The sequence below is a fragment of the Bolinopsis microptera genome, chromosome 7 (genome assembly GCF_026151205.1).
Source record: "Bolinopsis microptera isolate Bmic1 chromosome 7, MBARI_Bmic_1.0, whole genome shotgun sequence".
Lineage (NCBI taxonomy): Eukaryota > Metazoa > Ctenophora > Tentaculata > Lobata > Bolinopsidae > Bolinopsis > Bolinopsis microptera.
In genome coordinates this window covers 2,427,470-2,448,776 of record NC_087078.1, presented here as the reverse complement: position 1 = coordinate 2,448,776, position 21,307 = coordinate 2,427,470, and the positions used below count along the sequence as shown (strand labels likewise).

The 21,307-nt window shown below is 37.7% G+C and overlaps 1 protein-coding gene across 5 annotated transcripts in view; it reads left to right on the top strand.

Annotated features, from left to right (window-relative positions):
• The window catches only part of LOC134818375 (uncharacterized), an 81,875-nt gene that overhangs the window by 45,143 nt on the left and 15,425 nt on the right, over positions 1–21,307 (top strand). For 3 of the 5 annotated variants that reach the window (XM_063827891.1, XM_063827895.1, XM_063827894.1), the window contains 8 exons: positions 3,459–3,561; positions 3,970–4,017; positions 4,348–4,487; positions 5,187–5,325; positions 6,668–6,848; positions 7,669–7,885; positions 8,485–8,637; positions 10,607–10,719. In XM_063827891.1, coding sequence (XP_063683961.1) covers positions 3,459–3,561; positions 3,970–4,017; positions 4,348–4,487; positions 5,187–5,325; positions 6,668–6,848; positions 7,669–7,885; positions 8,485–8,637; positions 10,607–10,719 — 1,094 coding nt within the window. Of the gene's footprint in view, positions 1–1,673; positions 1,738–3,458; positions 3,562–3,969; positions 4,018–4,347; positions 4,488–5,186; positions 5,326–6,667; positions 6,849–7,668; positions 7,886–8,484; positions 8,638–10,606; positions 10,720–21,307 lie in introns of those variants that run through there. The other 2 variants (XM_063827893.1, XM_063827892.1) reach the window with 2 other exon arrangements.

Genomic DNA, 21,307 nt, shown 5'->3' with positions numbered 1-21,307 from the left:
CACAGCTTCACTCCCGTCTTACTGTTGTAATCTCGTGACACACTGCTGCTCACCGTGTGAGTGAGCTCTCTCTTTTTTCTCTCCTCTCTCTCTCTCTTCTCTCTCTTATTTTCCAACATCCTCCTCAGAACGCCTCTATTGATCATTGACTGACCTCTAAACCGTGCGTGTTTATTATTATTTTGCAGGGCCACGAGTTCTGCAATTCGCATACCTATAACTGTGCTGGATCCCAGCCAGAGCTGATAGCCATCCTTTTCCGGTTACCCGCTATCACTGGCGGCCGGGAGCTCCGTTCTTTTGACAGGGTGAGGTTAAAATGGCGTCCTGATTAACCGGTCGGACCTGACCAGTAGCTTGGAGTGGTTACCCTGGCGGAGCTAACCCTTATCATGTGGACTCTGTTTGGTGGACTGTTGCCCAGGCACTGGCAGTTTGGAGAGAGGGCTGGAACGGAGCCAGCAGATACTAATTTTCTGAGAACATTCCGTTGAATGATGTCACATAAACCCCCTCTCTCTCTCTCTCTCTCTCTCTCTCTCTCTCTCTCTCTCTCTCTCTCTCTCTCTCTCTGCGACCATATTGATTTTCATTCCACATTACGTATTTCATCACGCTCGCGTCTGTCGGTGAGCGTTTTTTCACTACTGATGTGATGATTTTTTTTAACTGTGCCAAAGTTAACTGCTGCATAGTTGTTTTTGAGAATCTTCCTTGATTCGAGTTTTAACTTGATTAATGTGAGCATATTTTTGGTATCTTCTCGATTGCTCTGTCAATCTTCATGTTTATGCAAGAAGAAGTTATCTGTCGGTTTTCTGACAGGTTCGATTAATTAAGGTTGCTGTCAACGGAGTCTCCGTTTTGATCTTTCTTGTTTTGAAACACGAGAATCTGTTTTTGAACAGTACTAATTTTGTGAACGACCCATTAGTCACGAACTACTTCATTAATTAGAATTTTGCGCAGTATCACAACATCATTAGCAGCATTGCACTGCTATGTTGTAGGAGACTGCTCTATCCAACAGACTAGCCCTTGGCCATTAGACCCGGCCCAGGTTTCCCTTTCCCTGTCCCCCTGGAACATACACCGAACCAGACGGAATAAGGTTTCAGAAAGCCTCGCGTCACGTTTTTTAGAGGAGATCTCCAGCCCTGTTTTCATGACTGACGATTAGTAGGAACTAGACGTTACAAGTGTAATTCCCCTCCATTTAAAGGTGTCTCGAAGAGCATCTCTCATGTGGAATACTGATAAATCTTACCGTCTGAATTTTAATTTGATCTTGTAATAATTTTAGCTGTTACCTTATAGTTGTAACGGTTTGGCAGTTGCAATGTTTGACGTCGAGGCCTGATCACTTTAAACTTTTAGACTATTTGATTGCTTAACGATTGCAAAATAGATCTTAAATCTTAATCATTATATTAGTATGTACCGTTTTATGGTGGCAATCTGTTTAAATTTGCAAGTTGCTAGATCGACCTGTTTAACTTGAAGCGACCTGATAGCAAGGTCTTTTGCTTTTGCAAACTCAAACTGTTTAAATTGATGTGTCCTGATTGGAAAACATTTTGCTCTTGATTTTTAATTTGACTGTGTTCCATACATGATTCCTTATTTTAATACTATTATGATTGTGAATTAAACTTTTAATTTAATACAGAAGCATTGTAATGGTCGTCGATACTTATTTCCCCATCATCCTCTCTCATTTGATGAGCCCTAATTCAGGTAATACTACTGATCAATGATCATATTGGCATATCTCCAAACCATATTGGAATGAATTCAAACCTTTCCCTTCGTCGTTTTCACATATCTCACCTTATGCACATATTATGTTGACGATGAATTTTTTGTAACCGTATGTGTTATCCGTACGTGATATAACCGACTGTTTATTGAAAAAATAGTATATATATTGTATATTTAAATATTAGTGCCTGCAAGGAAAATTAGCACTAGGAATTCGACAGAATTTGTTACCATGTGAACAAGGAATGCAACAAAGTGAACAACCTATAACTCACATGTCAGCGGAGCTAGTTGGGCTTTCCAGCTCATACTGACAAGACCTGACTAAAGTGCCTTAGTTACCATGCTCCAGAGAGAGAGAGACATGTCATCATGCCTTGCACACACAGTTACGTAATGTGTGCCTTCTTAACCCGATAGAGAGAAGCTGGAATGTTGCAATTATTACAGGGGTTCCTCTGCAGGATTCAATCGTATAGTTTTACTGATTGTTTCTGTAGAAAAGTCAGCACTCAGTTTAGCTTTGTATCGGACCTTTTCTACAGAAACAGTTCTGCTCCCGATAGAGGAGGCTTCTAGCCAGGTCATTATTAACCAAACATTACCTTATATGGTCGAGTTTGTTGTCACCATGGTGACATTACCTTTTATGATAGATGAGGCAACTGACCAGGTCATCAAAACCCAACCGTGCACCATGATTTGCCTGGAATTCCAGGAATTTCTGGATGTCTAGACAACTAGGTGACAAGGCCAGCACCAGGGCTCGGCCCCACTTTTCTGGCCCTCCTCCAGCCTGAAAAGCAGCTGCTCTGAATGTTGTCAAATCAGGCCCTAAAGTGTGATAATTGTTGTAACTGCCAGTGCTGTAGTCTGTAAGATAACACCGTGGGAACACTTGCAGCTGAACGGACTGATGAGGTTGGGTCCCATGACTCCTTCTTTGCCAGATGGCATTTTTATAAACTGTGCAGGGGTAATTCACATTGTTTAAAAATTTTCTCTTCCAGTTCGAGGAGGTTCTGGAAAAATTGAATATAATCCAAAACTTGCTGCCGAGATAATTAGATTCATCATTGAATACTTCGGTGGAATTGGATCGCATCTTAGACCCAGTTCATTACCTGGTTGTAGCCCAGGATATCACTTAATTGTAACTGTCCGCATTGTTCCGTTATATACCTATAATATCTGCAGTAGCTCTGGAATGCTCTGTCTTCAGTAACAACAACAGGGTCCGCTACTCTCTGACAGATCACTCGTTCAATAAATCACTTTGCTTTCATATTCCTCCGCACTTCATGCAGGTTCATACGCAAACCGTCGCCGCCGAAATAGCTCACATTTTTCTGCCACTGCGTATGATTTTCCCATTAGATCATCCATGGCATGCTGTAAAGATGTAGTCCAATATGGCAGTGCAATGTTTGAACTATTTCTGAAATAGTCCCTCGGTCTAACCTTTAATTGAATAATATAATGGTATCTATTACTTTATTTTAGTATCTATTGTGGTATCCATTACGTATCTATTACGTATCTATTATCAGTATATATTATGGCATCTATTATCTGGGTTATTAAGGTGTCAACTTCGTTGGAAATTCTGCGGAATCGCATAAATATTTAATATAGGGTGATGTTTGTTTATTACCCTGTAAATGCTCTGAAATCTTAAAACCTTCTATTTTTTTCAGATGTAGGCGGAGGAAAACTGGACACGCATTTCGTGTGCAACATTTGCAGCAAAATATGCGGCTCTCAGGCCCAACTCATAATCCATCAGCAACAATCCCACAAGTGAGATTTTATTAATTTAATAGTTTTATTCAATATTATTGATATTTTTTAATTTTCGTTATATACACATTAGATTTGTCATATTATTCTTATCAAGTAAGAGAAGTCCATTTTATTTTATCTATTATTGATCTGAAGACCCTGGCTGATAACGCAATATTTTCAATCACTGTTTAAAATTTAAGGCATTTTAAATTTGAGTTTTGGCAGGCAACACTCGCAATCTGTGCGACCTGCCTAGCTTAAAAGATAAGAAAATTTCTAAATTCGGAATAATTGAATAATTGAATTAAATTATCTTCAGTTCTAAGGAAAACAAATAGTAGCTATAAAATTAAAATGAATCACGGGAATTTATACGCCAAAAATCTGATATCGCGAATAATCGGTGATAAAACATTTTTTCAGATACCCTTGCCCTATATGCCCTGAAACCTTCACCAAGAAAGAACTTTTGTAAGTGTAGTGGCAGAAAATTATATACATTTCTGCGACCTTAAAGTTTTTCACCTTTAAAGTTGACCTTTAAATTAGGTTCGATTTTTTACAAAAAAAACGCTAAGATATTGATGAAGCTGGCGGCTAAAATTGCTGAAAAATACCCTCGCATTTTATCTTGAAATACAATTAAAAATTGTATCATGTTAGAGTTGCCTGCACTTTAGTCAGACGTCAACTCCTTTTGTCAGCACTATCCTAATTTGTTTGCGCACAATATTGTTTGTAAATAACAGCAATGTTTATTTCTCTCCCTAGCACTTTCTAACTACATTCCTAACATTTCAGACAGACACACATGTTACATCATTGGCCCAACTCGGAACACTATATCTGCAACATAGAGAGTTGCAATAGGAGGTTCAGCAACGCTGTATTACTTCAAAAACACATTGAACACGAACACGTGATACCCACACCAAACCTGGGTAAGGAGTCATTTTTATTTTGTTTTAAAATACGTATTTTTAAAATTTTACATTTTTTAATTATTTGTATCTTTAATTTTCAAAATTTAGTTTTTTATTTGTCCTTCAGTTTTAGTTCTTAATTCTTGTTTTTGATTCACGATACTGTTTATTATTTGACAAATTGTTGTCAAATAATAAATCAAATGATAATCTTCGTACAATATTTTGGAGATGATCTAACCACCAAATTCCGAGCATAGTTGCTTCTGCTTTCGCTATGACAACACGCATTCCACAGGCTATAAGCTTAAAAGATCATATTTTTGAAAAATTAGTCATGATCACGAAAACGGGTTACGTAAAGCATAATTCAATCAAATATAGCACCATGACACCAATATGAATCACCCCCGATGATTTCATTCTCTTTTTCATTTCATTCAACCTGCAGCTCTTATACCTTAACCAGTATAATAATCCCATGATTTCATTATTAGATCATCTTTCAGACATTTGCGAAATTCTTATCCAATCTGGTTTGCACCTTTTCTAAAATCTAAGAGTGGTGGAGCTCAGAATTTATTAATGTTTCTCCTCGAGGAACACATTGCTTAATTAATAAACGGAAGGAATCTAACAGACTGCTGATTGCTTTAAAAAATACTAACTAAATACTAAGCCTAATTTAAGCCTAATTTAAACCTCCACTCCCCTCAGAATCACCACGAAGGCGGATCTCTGAGGGATCAGACTGGTCACCAGTACCCCAACAGAGCCCCTCCTCTCCCTCCTCCTTTAAAACCCCCTCCTCCTGGCACCCTCCTGACTCCCCTGCTCCCTCCACTGAGTACTTCAGGTATGTTATCCGCTATTTTGTTTATCGGGGGTATGTGATATTACAAAAGTGGTAATTATGTTAGTTGATAAAGCGGCAAATGATTTTATTGGGTACAAATATGATATGGCTAGAGTTCTATTTTTACCCATTTCATAGCAATCTGGCGGGAACACACGAAAATACCACCCGCAAACCCATAGGTATCAACAGGGGGCTCATAATTGAATTTCATCACACAGGGCTAAAGTTTCACCTTGACTCCTTGTGATTCCAATTTACCTAAGATATGTCACGAGTCTCCGCTCCTCCCACCCCCAGCCTGCTCTTTTGCTCTATCAGCTTACTCAGAGAGGGTCAGCTATTCAGGCTCCATTACACCCTTCTGGCAGCCTTCTGGCAGCCTGCAAGGTCTTTAATAGCCCTGGGATCCTGCAACATCACAGCCTCACCCCTTTCCATTATATTCCTTGCAAGCTCTGTTCGCACGCTCAACCCTCTAACTATTAGTTCTGGCAGCAGTTTAATTTGGTACCGGCCCTGGGACTTCATAAATGCGCTACTACTAAACTGGCCAGTCTTTATACTAGTTAACAGATATGGTGCTGGCGTAATTATTGTGCTCTTTAAAAGGTTTCCAGAAATAGCATCACTATCTGTCATATATTTTATTGGCCGCTAATCGTTAATTTGAGAACCTAGCTATTTGGCTATTTCTTACTATAAATAAAAGGGAGCGTTCATATAATACGTAATTACTGCGGGGGCTGAGGAGGAGGGATCTCAAATTATTGTGCAAATTATTGTGCAAATTATTGTGCAAATTATTGTGCAAATTATTGTGCAATATAGTATGATTTTTAATGAATAGTTAAGTGTAAAATTGATAACGGAGAGGGCAGCAAAAATTTCCAAAAAGTGGTAACGTAATATTATCTGAACGATCCCAGAAAGACAAAAAGGGTTTATTGTGATGAATTATTGAATTGCCAAATTGTCTAAGGGTTATCGCTTACCAGTATCTACTGCAGTCCAGCAATCTCCATGCTGTGGGTGGCTGCTCCTCTTATCTTGAGATAAGAGAAGTTATCCCCATATAAGTTCTGCAGCCCCCGACAGGGTTCGAGGTTTTAAGAAAAAAAGCTCAGCAGACCATGATTTGTTAGAGTTATTCTTAGACTCTCAGACAATTTTAACCTTTTAAATTAGTGTCTGGTTTTAAGACAAGTTGAGTTCTTTTAACAGGGAACATTTAACATTTTAACTCAAGGAAGACTGCACACATATACGTTTTATAGCTACGATTATCTATTAACCAATTAACCAATTAACTAATTAACTAATTAACCATCTCCACTGTTAGGTCCCCCACGGGCAGCATCACCAGTCCGCTATGTAGACGGAGCATAGGGTCGGAAGGAGGCCCATTCAAGCCGTACAACAGGTCCCCAGGCCAGGGTGGGGAGTGGAGGAGTAGTAAAGTGCTGGTGGATGAACATGTCAAGTACTTGCAGAGTCTACGAGATACGTCACAGGTCACACAGGTATGTTAGAGAGGGGGTTTTGGTTTTATCGCGCCTTCCGTTAGGTTTTATACGCGGGTTGCGTAATTAATCATATTTTATAATTATCCCATGATGGAATCCGAGTTGAGAGCGCTCATTAACTCCCACGAACGGAAAGCTTTTAATGTGTTGAGGGCGGTGAAACCCAGACAATCGGTTGTCATGGTACCGAAATATGAAATCAGTACCAGGTTACATAGGCGTGCACCGCCTCCGCACCGAGCTCACTAATATTAGCACTAATCTGCACGCCTCCGCCTCTAATTGAAGTACGCTCCACGCTTCTGCAGTACGCATACTGTCTGTACGCCTACTGTATGCACGCCTACAGTCTGTACGCCTACAGTATGTACGCCTACTGTCTGTACGCCTACTGTCTGTACGCCTACAGTTTGTACGCCTACTGTCTGTACGCCTACTGTCTGTACGCCTACTGTCTGTACGCCTACTGTCTGTGCGCCTCCTCTCTAAATTTATAAATATCAGCTCATGTTACCTAACCCTTTAACTAGCTTGTCAAATAGTTAAAGAAAGCCAGCAAAATTATCATAAAAACCAAGATGAAAGCCATGTCGCTGGGAATTAACGGCTATATGGCTTAACAGTATCGAATTGTATTAACCTCTAACCTGGGTGCACAATTCTTCACCACTAAGCGACCCATTTCACGACGGTTGATCCCCTCCACGGTTTCAAACCTAAAATGTTACCGACCTTACAGCAGCTAAACCTGACAAAACAATAATTTTAAATATCTGATACATTTAAATTCCAATTATAATTCCAATGCCACCCCCAGTACATAACGCAGCAAGTGCTAGCCCAGCAACAAAGTCTGGCAGACTCTCAGCTTCACTCTGCCAACAACAAGTTACTCCTGGACCACCACATAGTCCAGCAGACAGGATCGGGTCTCCTTGCTCCTTCTTCTCCTTTCTTTCAGTCACGGTCCATCACATTTGATGTGTCCTCTCCTAATATACTCGCTCCACAGCCCATCAAGCATTCACCACTCGGTAAGTTTTAAAGTTACCTCGGTTAATCAGCTACTAACTTTACCCTCACCCCAAAAATGTTGATCCATCCCCTCAAAATTTCGATCCTTTCATCCACCAACCCCTTTCTTCGGAAGCATAGATATTGAATTTGTATCACTACCTAATTAGGGTTCCGTTATATATCTAAGACTTAGTACTAATATCTGTGAACAGCTTCCGTTTGCACAATTTTGCAGCTCTTTTGTCTGCGCAATGGGGTGTTATTATACTGGTTTATCGGCGTGATATGATCTTTCGGTTATTCATAGCTCTACTTGATAACTTAAAAACTAGTTCAGATTGCTCCTAGTTTTAGTTAAGTACGTTACAGAAAAGTATTTAAATTTGTAACTTAAAAGTACTTATAATTTAATTTCACGGTCAGCTCCTTTCTTAAAGTTAAATGTAGATATATCAGCGAAAATCGCGGTCATCTGATCTCGGTGCTTCCTAGAATTTCCCTGGAAATGAGTTTTCTGGAAATTTAGGCAAGTACTCTAAATTCTTGGGAAATTAGTATTTTGCTTCTTTGCTTTTTTACTTTACTCCTGATTTGTGATACCTGTATATTTGTGTAGGTATCTTGAAAAGAAGGCACACATCGTCGGAGAGCAGTGCTGTTAATGACAGGGCTGAAGTAGATCAGGGAGCCAGACAGTTTTCTAGAAACCTCCAAGAAACAAGAGTAGAAACTCCAGAACCTTCCCCTAATCTACCTGATACTAAACCATGTGAGTACAACTATTTTACTAAACACCTTAAACCATGTCTATTAAAATTTTTCCAAGAGTTATGGCATTATGGCCGTGTATTCCGAGATCAGCATATCTATATCTACACAATGATTTTACAAATTTGTAAATCCGAGAACTAAATATTTTTCGATTACCACCTATAATAAATGTTGTCTAGTTTTAATCAAGCTACATTTTTTCCTGAACACTGAACAGACTGCCGTGAGGACAGTATTTACCGGCTAAAATCACCTTCCATCGCTCAATAACATATTCACACTCAAATTATTTCCTTGGTACTACTGTAGCGTTGAAAGTAAAGAAATATTTTAATACTTTTAGTTATAGACTCAATAAAACCGACTTCAACAACATGCCTTTTGGTGAACTAAGTACGAACAGGAACCACTTATTATTATTATTACTGTCTGATGTGCCGTATCGGGCAAATTTTCACGTTACGTCCACATAATTATATTAAATAAACGTTCTTAACTTAACAAGGGATAATTAAAAACAACTTCCAAGTCTGATCTTTCCCTAAAACAAATAACTAAATATCAAAACTTCATTGTAGTTTCTGTCAATATTTCTTGCGTAAGGCCAGATAAATAACCCGTGATTGATTTAGGGCATGAAATATTATGGCAATTAATTCCACGAAATCTAAGTCAAAAAGTTCTACGAAATTCTCGAAATAATGTCAAAGCTTTAAATACCAAGCATATAAGTGGCCCACTAAATTGACTGTTTGCGTGAATTTAAATTAACTTCAAATTTATTTTACAATCTGCGTCTTGTCATTACGTTAGTGTTGCAATCAGTTGATCAACTTCTGATGATCCAAAAATGCTGCATAATTTTATGTTGTAGAGTTCAAATTGATGTTTCTGAGAGAAATTGTAAATCATGCGTTTAGTTTGTTGTTACTTGTAAGTCTTTTTAGTTATAAACCCACGAACAAATAATAAAGATTGACCAAATTTGCATGGCCACTGCCACTGTCACTCAACCCAAATACCCAACATGAACATTGAACAATCACCTGAGCTTTGTAGAAGATTGTACCGATAGACTAAAATCTGACTTTATGCAGATTATTATCCCGTGAAGGAACAAAATAAATTGCAGTAGACTGCGGATGTGTCGACAACCTTAACATCAAAATTAAGATACAAATTAAATTTTCGATTTTGCCCCACGTACTAAACCTGACTTGCATATCAGACGAGGGGAATGTGATCACGAGCCAATGAGGGAAGGGGAATCTGGTCACGTCACCCGATTAGCCAATCAGAGGAGCGAAAGTGATCAGTATCCCATGATTCATTCCGTGGGATTGGTCTATTTTGGGTGGTAGGCGGCGGATACTACCGTAATTTGTAAACGTTAATTTGTCCACATTTTTTTTTTGTCTTAGTTTTTCTAGTTCTTAGCTTCGTTTTTGAATTAATGAAAACTAATATTAATATAATGATTAATTTACTTCTCAGCCACTGAGCTGTATAACTGAATGCCTAAAAAGGAGCTGAAGGGTGATAGTTGAATTTTTGAAACCCCTCAGTTGATAAAACCATGCATTACCGTGCCAAGGCTTCTTGTTTCTCGACTTAATGTAATACCATACACTGTAATATTATCAGAAATAAGTTTTCGCCAATCTTTAAGTTAGCTCTATTTTAATCTTTGTCTGAAGTCTGAACCATTGGACCGGAAATGGGCCAGGTCTGCTGGGTGCCAAATGATATTGCGTCTCCCTAAATGTTTTCCGAGCTATTTTGGGCTCTCTGGATCTACATTTGTTGGCTTATTAAGTTAGTAGTACGCCAGTTATTTTTTGGCCGTCGGGACACTGATAAATGTGGTAATAATCCGCAAAAACAAGGGCAATAATTTTACTTTTATTATCCTTTGGATCACTTGAAAATGTTTTCATAAACCTAATTAACAACAAAAAAAATTTCAGCTATTTTATCTCCTGGATCACTGGAGAATGTGTTTATAGACGTTGAACCCGGCACAATCAGCGGTCTGGATCTCCTCGGACAAGTTTCTTCCCAGCTCAGCCGACTCAATGAGGTATGTGAGACATTTAGAAAATGTTCACTTCATATAGTGTTTTTGTTGTGTTCAGGAACTTTTCCGGATTGGGAAATTACCAGACACAATTATTTGACTGTCGTTACTGGTTGAACCCACGGAGGTAATGATTTATTTCACAGATTTTTATATAACAGATCACACCATCAGTCATCACCATTCTTACACTTCAAGTTATTTTTTATGGTTTATTTTAAATATTCGCAAATTTTTTGAAAGCCGCCTCGACCACGAACGATTTTAAAACTTCCAACGGTGCGAAAGAACATTTTCTTATAAAGAAACGTGAACGAGACGCCGGTGGTTTTTAAATTCCGGATCATAGTTTTAATTCATGTTAAGCTTTGTAACCGTCTACTGTGTTCAAGTTCGCGTCCTTTGTAAGGTCAAAATATGTTCTTGTTTTGTTATTTATTCGTTGAATTATTTTTTGTGTATCATTATATTTATGTTTCTTCAGAATCCCCAAAACTTTAGATCTGAACGGTGACTAATAAGAGGTCCTTATGCATTGATTTTAACGATTTATACTATAATATATCAAAGGTTCATGCCAAACCATAATATTGTCCATCTACGATTCTAGATATGAGGTAACTTGACACTCTTAGCGGGTGTTCTAGTAAATATCGGCTCCGTAATAGGTGTTCTTAGGTTTACATGATTCACTACTTATACTGGTTGAATATAATATTCTTGAGTGTTTGCTTGATTCACCGTGAGTTTTGTCATAATTTCAGCCCACAAGTTTACGAACTGGTTGGTCCATACTCCTACTACATTAGTGAACCCTCTACTTTCATTATATAACTACTAAAACGTGGGTGGTTTAATGAATATAGGTTTTAATAAAACGAAATATTGGATTACGTAATCAAGAGTAAATTGTACGCGAGCACTTTGAGAATTTTAGCTCATTTTGTAAAATGTAGAGCTCATTTTGTTCCGAAGTTAATATAATATATTATGTGGTACAAATCCATCATACTATGAAGGATGGGTTTTGTACCTCATACGGGGTGATCGTTGCACTTTATTGACATACCAAACTAAAATACTAGTAAATTGATTGTATTTGATACTTTATCTCTCTCTTGAAGGCTTCTGATGATTTTCTCTAAGTTCTCACGAATAACCCGCCGCTCGCTAACTATCAGATCGTAGAATGAGCACCGACAGTGCAGTGTAATGCAGCACATACAGTTCCAGGATTCAGCAGTTGTGCAATTGATGGACCTGTTTTGGGGGCTATTTTTAGCACACAACGTCTGTGTCACGTGTGTATTGATTAAAAAGACAATAAGTGACGCGAGGCGGCGGATAATAGGCCAGATCCAGAAATTTAAAAATACTTCCATCACTCGTACAGTATTTGTAGCTGTTGATTAATCCATCTATTGTGCTGTTTACGGAAAGGTGCAGGAGACCACCTACCCCACGATCCGGCACCTAACCGGATACATTAATGAATCAATATAAGACGTTCAATATGGCAAAAGTTTATTTAGTGCATCTAAGTGCAAGTCTATAGTAGTAGTCCTATAAAATCCAACTTATTCTACTTAATTTGATTTGTAATCGTTGGTTTGGAGGTGACCATTTTTTCAGGGCTCTTCTACGAATTTCCGATGCACAATTTTACTCTTCACCATCATTTACTTATTGCATCAGTTTGAGTTACTGGATACGCTAAATAAGTTTCGCATTAGGTGTGAAATTTCTGTGGGTATGACTTACCAGTTGCCAGGATACCAGTTGCCAGGATACTATAATAATATAATAACGGTAGTAGATGGCTGGTGGCTAGACTGGATACCCATTACCAGTACTAGTAATAAAAGAACTATCAATAGTAACAGTTGTATCATTATTATTATTACTAGTAGTAGTAGTAGTAGTAGTATTAGAAGTAGTAATATTAGCGTGACGTTTTTTCTTGATCTTCACACATGTTCATTGTTCAAAGTGATCCAATCGGTAGTTCATTTGATTTGCACTACGTTAGCTTATAAAATATACACGTTTTAAATCGTGTTCTGTTGGAGGATTCAGGGAAGTTGTAATGATTGATTAGTTAGAATAGTTGAATCCCCCAATTATCACGTGATTGAGTTTGTTACCGTGCTTTGTCACGTGACGAGTGCTTTAAAGCTCTCTTCTTTCTGAGATTCATACTTGACCAAAACCCATAATCATGGGTAAAGTGGACGGCTGCCAGTGCCAGTGTCTCTCTTTCCCAAACAAGAGGAAATGATATTAATTTGAATAACCGTCCGCAAATGCAAAATGATACCGAAAATGAAATCGGTCGCTCGCTTTTCCCATTCAGTCACGGCTTACGAATTGTAACAAGTTTCGATTAATTACATCAATCACATGCTGTAAAAATCTCTTCGGGTTGCTTCCGGGTCGATACCTAGTATTTCGGGATAAGGGTGGTAGTTAGTGTCCAATTAGCTGATGTTTATTGAATCTTTATTGCCGAGTACAGATTATGGGTTTTGGTCAAATATCATCTCTTTTTGATTAATGTCAGGGTACTTTAAAAAGTCGAAATGTAAACTCATAACTTCATTAATAAGGAGGTAATTTCAACGATTTCGAAATTTTACCTTTGATAACATTTCCTTGTGTTTAGGTAAGCATATCTGTCGATCACTGACTGAATATGCCACTTTTTACTCATTCAAGTTGGCATTAAATTCATATCTAATACCATTTAACTGTCATGGGAAAGCAGAATCTAATCGAAATCACGAATGAGCAAAATTTTCAGTGATTTTAGCAATTATATATCAATTTGGGTGTGTCCCCACGCGTGCAAATTTTTGATTTTCAACTTTTAAACTAGCCTAATGCACAATATAGACCTATAGAAAGCAGAACTGAGCTCCACAACCCAAGGGATGGCCCAACACCAGAGAATACTAAATCACAACTTTTGTATTTTTATAAAATTATTCTTTAAAACAGCACTAACTTCAATAGCGAATCACTGATGATATCATGGTTTTATATCATGATTGAAACATTTGTCTGACTCAACCAGTCAACCGGTCGTTTAATTTGTATATATATGTATATACTTCACGACAATCTGTTGTAAAACAGGGGTTCCAGAAAACCCACTTCCCGATACTTCTGAAACTTGAAATTTTTTTACAGTCGATTTGGTCAACATTTAGCAGCCCTGAAAAATTTCAGATCTCTAACTCAATTTTGACATGGTTTTTAAGGCACCTGAAATTGAATATAGCGATTTTGGGATTTTTTACCGAATTTCGCAAATTTCGCGCAAATTTCTTAAAAACCTCCACATAACTATTTCTTATTCCTGTCATCTTTGACATTGAATTAGAATGTTTTGAACTTAAAATATGCCTGTTGAACTACTTTCGGTGAGTCTTAATGCCTGAAAAACAGTAAAGGGGGTAAATAGTATAGTGAGTATAATGGCGGCGGTCGTGCTTGCTGGCACTGTGATAGTTGTAATGTCATGCTAAATGAGCGAGGAAGAGCAGGTATACCTTTTAAACGTGCAGCAACTCAATCACACGCTCATGATTACACCACATGACTTAAAATATCACACCACGTGACTTAAAATATCACACCACGTGACTTAAAATATCACACCACGTGACTTAAAATATCACACCACGTGACTTAAAATATCACACCACGTGACTTAAAATATCACACCACGTGACTTAAAATATCACACCACGTGACTTAAAATATCACACCACGTGACTTAAAATATCACACCACGTGACTTAAAATATCACACCACGTGACTATCTATGTGTACGAGACGGTTATCGCCTATCGCCCTCTAATCCATAACCAGTTGACTAAATGGTTAAATGTTTGAACCTACCTCTGCAAATTTGATTGCAATTTTAAGAGACTATGTAGTATGTAAATAACCGTTTCATTTAAGATAGGAAGATTCAAGGAAGTAAAGGTAAGTACGTGTCAGTAGCTAATAAGATATGACCCTACTGCATAGTGCAGATGCAAGAAGCTACTGTCGGAGTTAAGAACTTTAACGAACTTATTTTGCTTAACTTTTGTATTTTCAATAGGAGTGTCACGGTGCTCACAATGGCTGTGGACAGCACGCTTGGGTACCCGCCAAGCCTATTATTGAGTTTCCAGCAAGCGCAAAGCACCCAAGTATTGGACAATGGTGGAATCTGCGGAACGTAATTGAAGAAAAAGCTTAGATAGGTTTCCGTTTAGTCCAAGAGCCACCCGTATCTCTTCAGGCAACAAATTTCATAAGTTAGCAGGCTCGAATGTAAACAATGGTAAAGAAGTTAACTGTTTTAGACGTTGGTAAGGAAGGTAGTGCAATTAAAATGTACACGTGCTGTAACTCCATGTCTCCCACAATCATCAGTAGGTTATTTCATGTCAGATCTCATAAGAAATTTCAAATGTTTGGCCCATCTAAGAATGCAAGCTAAGAGGTCTGATATTGAAAACAGTTTATTTTTGGAGTATGATCATAAAGTCATGTGCTATTAATTATTATGAGAAGCCCGGCCCACAAATTACAATCACTCCACTATTCATCATGACCGATTGATTTGATACCATTTTGCTGCACCTCTCTGTTCTGCAGCACTGGTCAAATGCGTGGTCGACTGTAATCTCTGTAATATAGACTGTATAGTGTATAATATATTATATTCAAGCTTTTAATCCAGGAGTGAAACAAATTATAAACCTGTTTTTAACATCTCCAATCCATTTCAAAATACTGGAATACAATAGATTTTGTACGATCATAACATTATAATCAAAAAATATATTTAATCACAGAATCAATACTAATAATCTCAAGGTTTGGCTTAATCAAGGAAACGGTTTGAGTTACGGGACTGGTTTTTTCGGTATAGTGCCGACAAAACTCTGACCGAGCCAAATGATTTTAAAATCGGCCGGTGGTAAGTGGTTTAATTGATCATTTTGTGTCCCAAATGTGATACTTAAAAGTGTCTCAAGTGCTCTCGCTTGAGTCTCTCTTATCTCGCTCTCTCTCCCCCATAACAGATTTGATATATAATTAGGTAATTTGGCAGTAGACCTCAAGATTCCCTATCAAGTATTACTATTAGATACGTGAGAGGCACTCAGAATTAAATTGCGGTCTGTTTTGACTGAGCGAGTTCATGCTTTCGCACCGGTTTAACTACGAAAATGTAATGCATGTTTTCGAATATAATAGGCGGGTTTATACTTAAACATTTCAACTGCGATAGTGAAGTCCCGGCCGTAGGCACGGGTTACACTAGTCTCACATATAAGTATTAATAAACCAAAATGCGCGAATACAAATTAAACAAATATAATATATTTAACAGACTGTTTAATATTGCTAGAAAGGGTGGAGCCCTCCCTGCTACCGCCCCCAGCTCAGTACCTCCACCCAATACTCCGCCCACAGCACACCCACGCTCTCACTCTCTCGCTCGCTCGCTCTCTCTCTCTCTCTCTCTCTCTTTCTCTCTCTCTCTTTCTCCGAAACTACATCGGCTCGTGAACTGAGGAAGTGTTTCAATCTTGCTAACACCACCTCTCTTACGTTCATTTTCATGGTTTTCCTCGGCTTGTTCCTACTTTTGTTCATTTTGTAGTTTTGGTCTGGTGTTTCTTACCTTAATTACTAGCTGCTCTCTGTTTACTCTTTATGTTTCTTGCTTGCTCCAGTACTTTCCGCGGAAAAGAGATTTTCTATTTACACAACTTCCCAGTTTTAACAACCCTTAATCCTAATCGATTTGCTCAGTATAGCTATTATTACCGCTATTATTATAGCTATAAATATTAACTCGGTAAATATAGGGGAGGTCCAAGGCAAGTGCTGTTTAATCACCCAGCACTTTAGTTCCAAATTGCCGGACTACCCGTGTGACCTTATATATCGCAAATTCATCCAACTTTATGCCTTTTTTGATTGCGGAATATCATTGGCACTCGAAGAGGTCACTGTTCATTCAGCAGTTTATCGAAGAATGAAGGATCATCATGTCCCATTATAGCACCTGTGTATGTTCAAGGGCGGGCTGTTGAGTCTATTTTTTGTAAAACTCGTTAAATGTGAGTGACTTAACTTTTAAATTAGTTTGTGACCTTCGGCTCCAGTCAAAGCCTTGCTGGACAAGGATTGCCCGATTCGCACTTCGCAGGCCACTCCTCTTTTTTCCTTGCATCTTACAGTTCGGAGATAAAGCTTTGAAACACTTTTTTAGCTCTAAAAAGTTCGTTTTTTAAATCTGCCAGTTTAAGCTTGTCGATACTTAAGTTTTGATTGATCACGGAAATCACAGACTGGTCATTGATTTTAAGATTTTAAGCAATCATGATCTACCAATACTACCATCTGGAGGCCTCTAAGTTTTATGGGTAGACCAGATTCTCTCAGCGTCTGTTATCTTTTGGAAACGTTGATTACATAACCTTATCATTAACCCAAAGTGGCACAAATTTAACTTGACTTTTGTGAATTCCAAATTATCTCCCACTAATGAAGAAATGAGATAAATTACCGTTTAGAATTTTCCCTAAAGTTTCCCAGAAATATGAATAATATGTAATTCTATAAAAGCAATTAGCAACGTAACGGTAAAGTTTTCTTCGTATAATCTGATGTTTTCTAAGGTGTCCATCTTATTTTCATTAACCCCAGACAAAACAATCACATACATGTTGCAACTGTAGGTAAGCTATTTTTATAGTTGGCCCATTATTCCTGGTCCCGGCCATTTTCATTGTCTAAATTTTAAATCGGGGTAGGAATCAGGATACTGGTTATTACCAAATATCACGTACAAGTTGCAAGTTACTTTAGTATACTGGTTATTACCAAATATCACGTACATGTTGCAAGTTACTTCAGGTAAGTTAATTTAGGTAACTTGCCTCTTGAGCACAACAGTAAATAACTTGACTCGTTAAATTAACAACGAATTAATTAATCTCAAATCGACCAGAAAATACAAGAAATATTATCCCATCTACTCTACGGTTCCAACAGTTACCACGGAAAGCGATCCGTTTTGATTTAAACACTGCATGTAAAATTTAAAATGAGAGATTTTTGCAATGAAATCCTGTGAAGGGAGTTTTAAAAAACAATATCAGCCCAAATCAGCTTCCTTTAAACATGAATTACTATAGTGGTAAATGCGTCATCCATGGAGATTAGAATGTAAAGGGGCTAGTAAAAATGTAAGATATGGCTAGTAAAAGGTCCTTTAGATAAAATGTAATTTCATTACGTAATAGCACTGATTGTCCACAAGTTGTTACAATGGTTGATGACTGATCTGAACTCTTGTCAGAATAACCCCGAATATAATCCCGATATATAACAAGTGCTATCTTAATTGCTGATTATTTCGAGCACGACCCAGGTCGACAATATTAACAGTAATTGGAGTTAGCGACATTATAACTACTTTGATACTGCCCGATCTGTAAACACTCTAACTCAACTGTTAGAAGTACTGAAAGAGCTTGAACAAAGGGTAGGCCTTTGGGATTAGAGCTGGCCTTTAGCCCTTACATGGAACCGAAATGTAACTTAACAAGCTAATTATTCGTTAGAATTAAGTAAAACTTACGGTTATTACAATCCATAGTGTTACAATTTCCGATGTAAAAAGAGATGGTATAAAATTCAACTGCCATTTACTTTTGTAAATATCACTGGTTTCTGTACCTGAAGTAATTTTACATGTTGCAAGATTGTTATTAAATGTTGTTCTGTACATGCAACACAACCCTTCAAGATTGACATCGTGTGCCAAATCAACTCCCAACCCCACGTGACACGTGACACATTGCCTTACGATATAGAGACGTTGTTGCACAATCAATACTTAAGTGCTGAGCTTACAGGGTCCCAGCCCATTTATACCCATATCGAGCACAGCCATGGATGAATCATTTTCTGAAAGATGTCATACATTGTAATGGTTGAGACCAAGACACATCACCGCATGAATCCTTACGCTCCTACCACTCTCCCTCTCTATCACTATCACTATCACTATCTCTATCTCTCTCTCTATCACTATCTCTCTCCCTCTCTCTATCTCTCTCCCTCTCTATATATCTCTCCCTCTCTCTATCTCTCTCTCTCTTTCTCTCTCTCTCTCTCTCTCTCTCTCTCTCTCTCTCTCTCTCTCTCTCTCTCTCTCTCTCTCTCTATCTCTCTCTCTCTATCTCTCTATCTCTCTCTCTCTCTCTCTCTCTCTCTCTCTCTCTCTCTCTCTCTCTCTCTCTCTCTCTCTCTTTCTTACCTTATACCGGCATGCTATATATATACCGTGTATTGTGCAATGCAGCAGCCACCACTAGGCACTAAGTAAATACGTCACCGCTTGTAGGCGGTGGGTGTTGCGCATAAAGGTTCAGCGATCACCGGCACACCCCATCAGTTGGAATCTGTTCTGCACTCTATCGTGTTTATCTTGTGGGGTGGACCCTTGATTATGATTTATATTTGGGGTGTGTTTATTTTTAGAGGTATGTGTTCTATATCGGAAGTTTGTTTATATCGTGGGACTCTATTAATACTTTGTATTTTAGCTTTGTTTATCTTTTCAGACCTTGATCTCACTTTATATTTAGACTTTTTATTTTTAGGGGTCTTGATCACACTTTCTATTCAAAGAATTTTTTGGGACTTTTTCACACTTTCTATTTAAATTATCCTAATTTTGTGTTATAGTACCCTGATTATAATATACATCTAGACTCTTTTCAGGGTAATTGTTTTTGTCTTATTTTTTAACTTTTGGACCCTAAAAACTTTCTAATTGAAGTCTGTTCTACATCACTATTTTCTAGGCGGTCTTTGAACTCTTTGTCGGTATCGTTGTGCATTATCCGATCATGTTACCAGTAAGGTGATAAGAGTTAATGTCGGACTTTTCTTCCTTCTTTTTGGATCAGTTTTTTTATATATTTGACCCAAAATTCCCGGTCCCGGCCACTTTCATTGTCCTAATTGGATCCTGGTCATTATCCGGATAGGAATTTGTGTGCGTTGTGTACTCTATTTTAGTTTACAATGATTTTGTTATGACTGTCTTAAAACTTTCGCAATAAAACGACCTTTACCCAGCTTCAATATTAAATCATAATAAATAGGTTGGCTGGCTGTTAGTTGTGGGCCGGCACAAGGTTTGCAGTTTTCAAACATTCCTATAAAATAGCCCGTAGTTTCATGTTATCATATTTCATGATCAATCTTAAAGTTGGATATAAAATAAAATGGTAACGTCTTGAAAACTCTGTGCGGTTCAGAGATTACTTATAATAAACCCAACAAAGATGTACATTTAAGTCATTCAAGCGGGACTTCTGCTACTTATTCTATGTTGTTTTCGACGTTCCAGACTTTCCAGACTTTCTTCTTCCTAATAAATTAATTTTGGTGCTGCAGTTATGTTTTAGTTTTATGTTACTGTGCTTCATTGTCAAATTACTTGAAAGCACACGATACAAGTCATTTTCCCTCTTAATTCTTAAGTGAATATTTTTGGGATAAATGATAAACAGACCCCCTTTGGAAGGTCCAAACAGCTGTTTTTTAATTTTTTTGAACATGTTCTTCTGAACAATTCGATTTCGAGGAGACGTAAATGACCTGCAAATTTTCCACATGTTAAATTTTTTTTTCCAGTTCAGGAATTAAGAGTTCTGAGCTGCAGCGATGGCCATTTTTCTACCAGTGTTTGGAAATTAAAATTACGACTTAATTTGATAGTAAAAAATCTAAAATTTTAAACTGGAAAAATCAGTTTTACAACAGAAAATTCAAATTCTTTGTTAAATAGTAATGCCCCTTCTCACGGCTAGAACTTTTGGTCGCGGCATGATTCTGGGTGCCGGTAAAAATGAGATCCCGGTTGACCTTTGGTCCCCAGCCTAACACTTTTAAAGATTCCCTCAGACACTTCTTCAGCACTTCAAATGGATAAGTCCCAGATTTCGGGGCCGGTTCTTGCCACATTTAATTTTAATTTGTTCCCTAATAATCCTGGCTAAATTGAAATGAGACGACTCTCGATTATTCTGGAAGTTCGTTTAAAGATTAAACTAGCTCGCCTTGTTAGTGCCGTTATGTTATTTAAATATATATTTAATATCAGATAAAGTGGCGGGACAGTTTCTATAGGCACATGTAACAGCATTAAGGTATTACCCGATCATTTTTGCTCTATGAACCTTCCGATTATCACGTTTAATATAACTCTAATCTGAGCTCCCGTATCCCCAATTTTCAGCCGGATACATATACCTGAAGTAATATAAAAACATCATTCGTCCTAATTGGATCACGTATATGTAATTGTATGAAGGCGTATCATTATCAATAGGGTCACAGTCGAGTTGCTTTGTGATAAAATGTGGCATTCTTTTTGTCCCTGGTCTTCTTTGTTTATCTTTGACCCGATTGATATAATTTTGATGCATATATTTTATTGATAGCATTTCAATTTCATCCTTCGTTGAACTTCAATAATATTTATTGATTGACTACGCG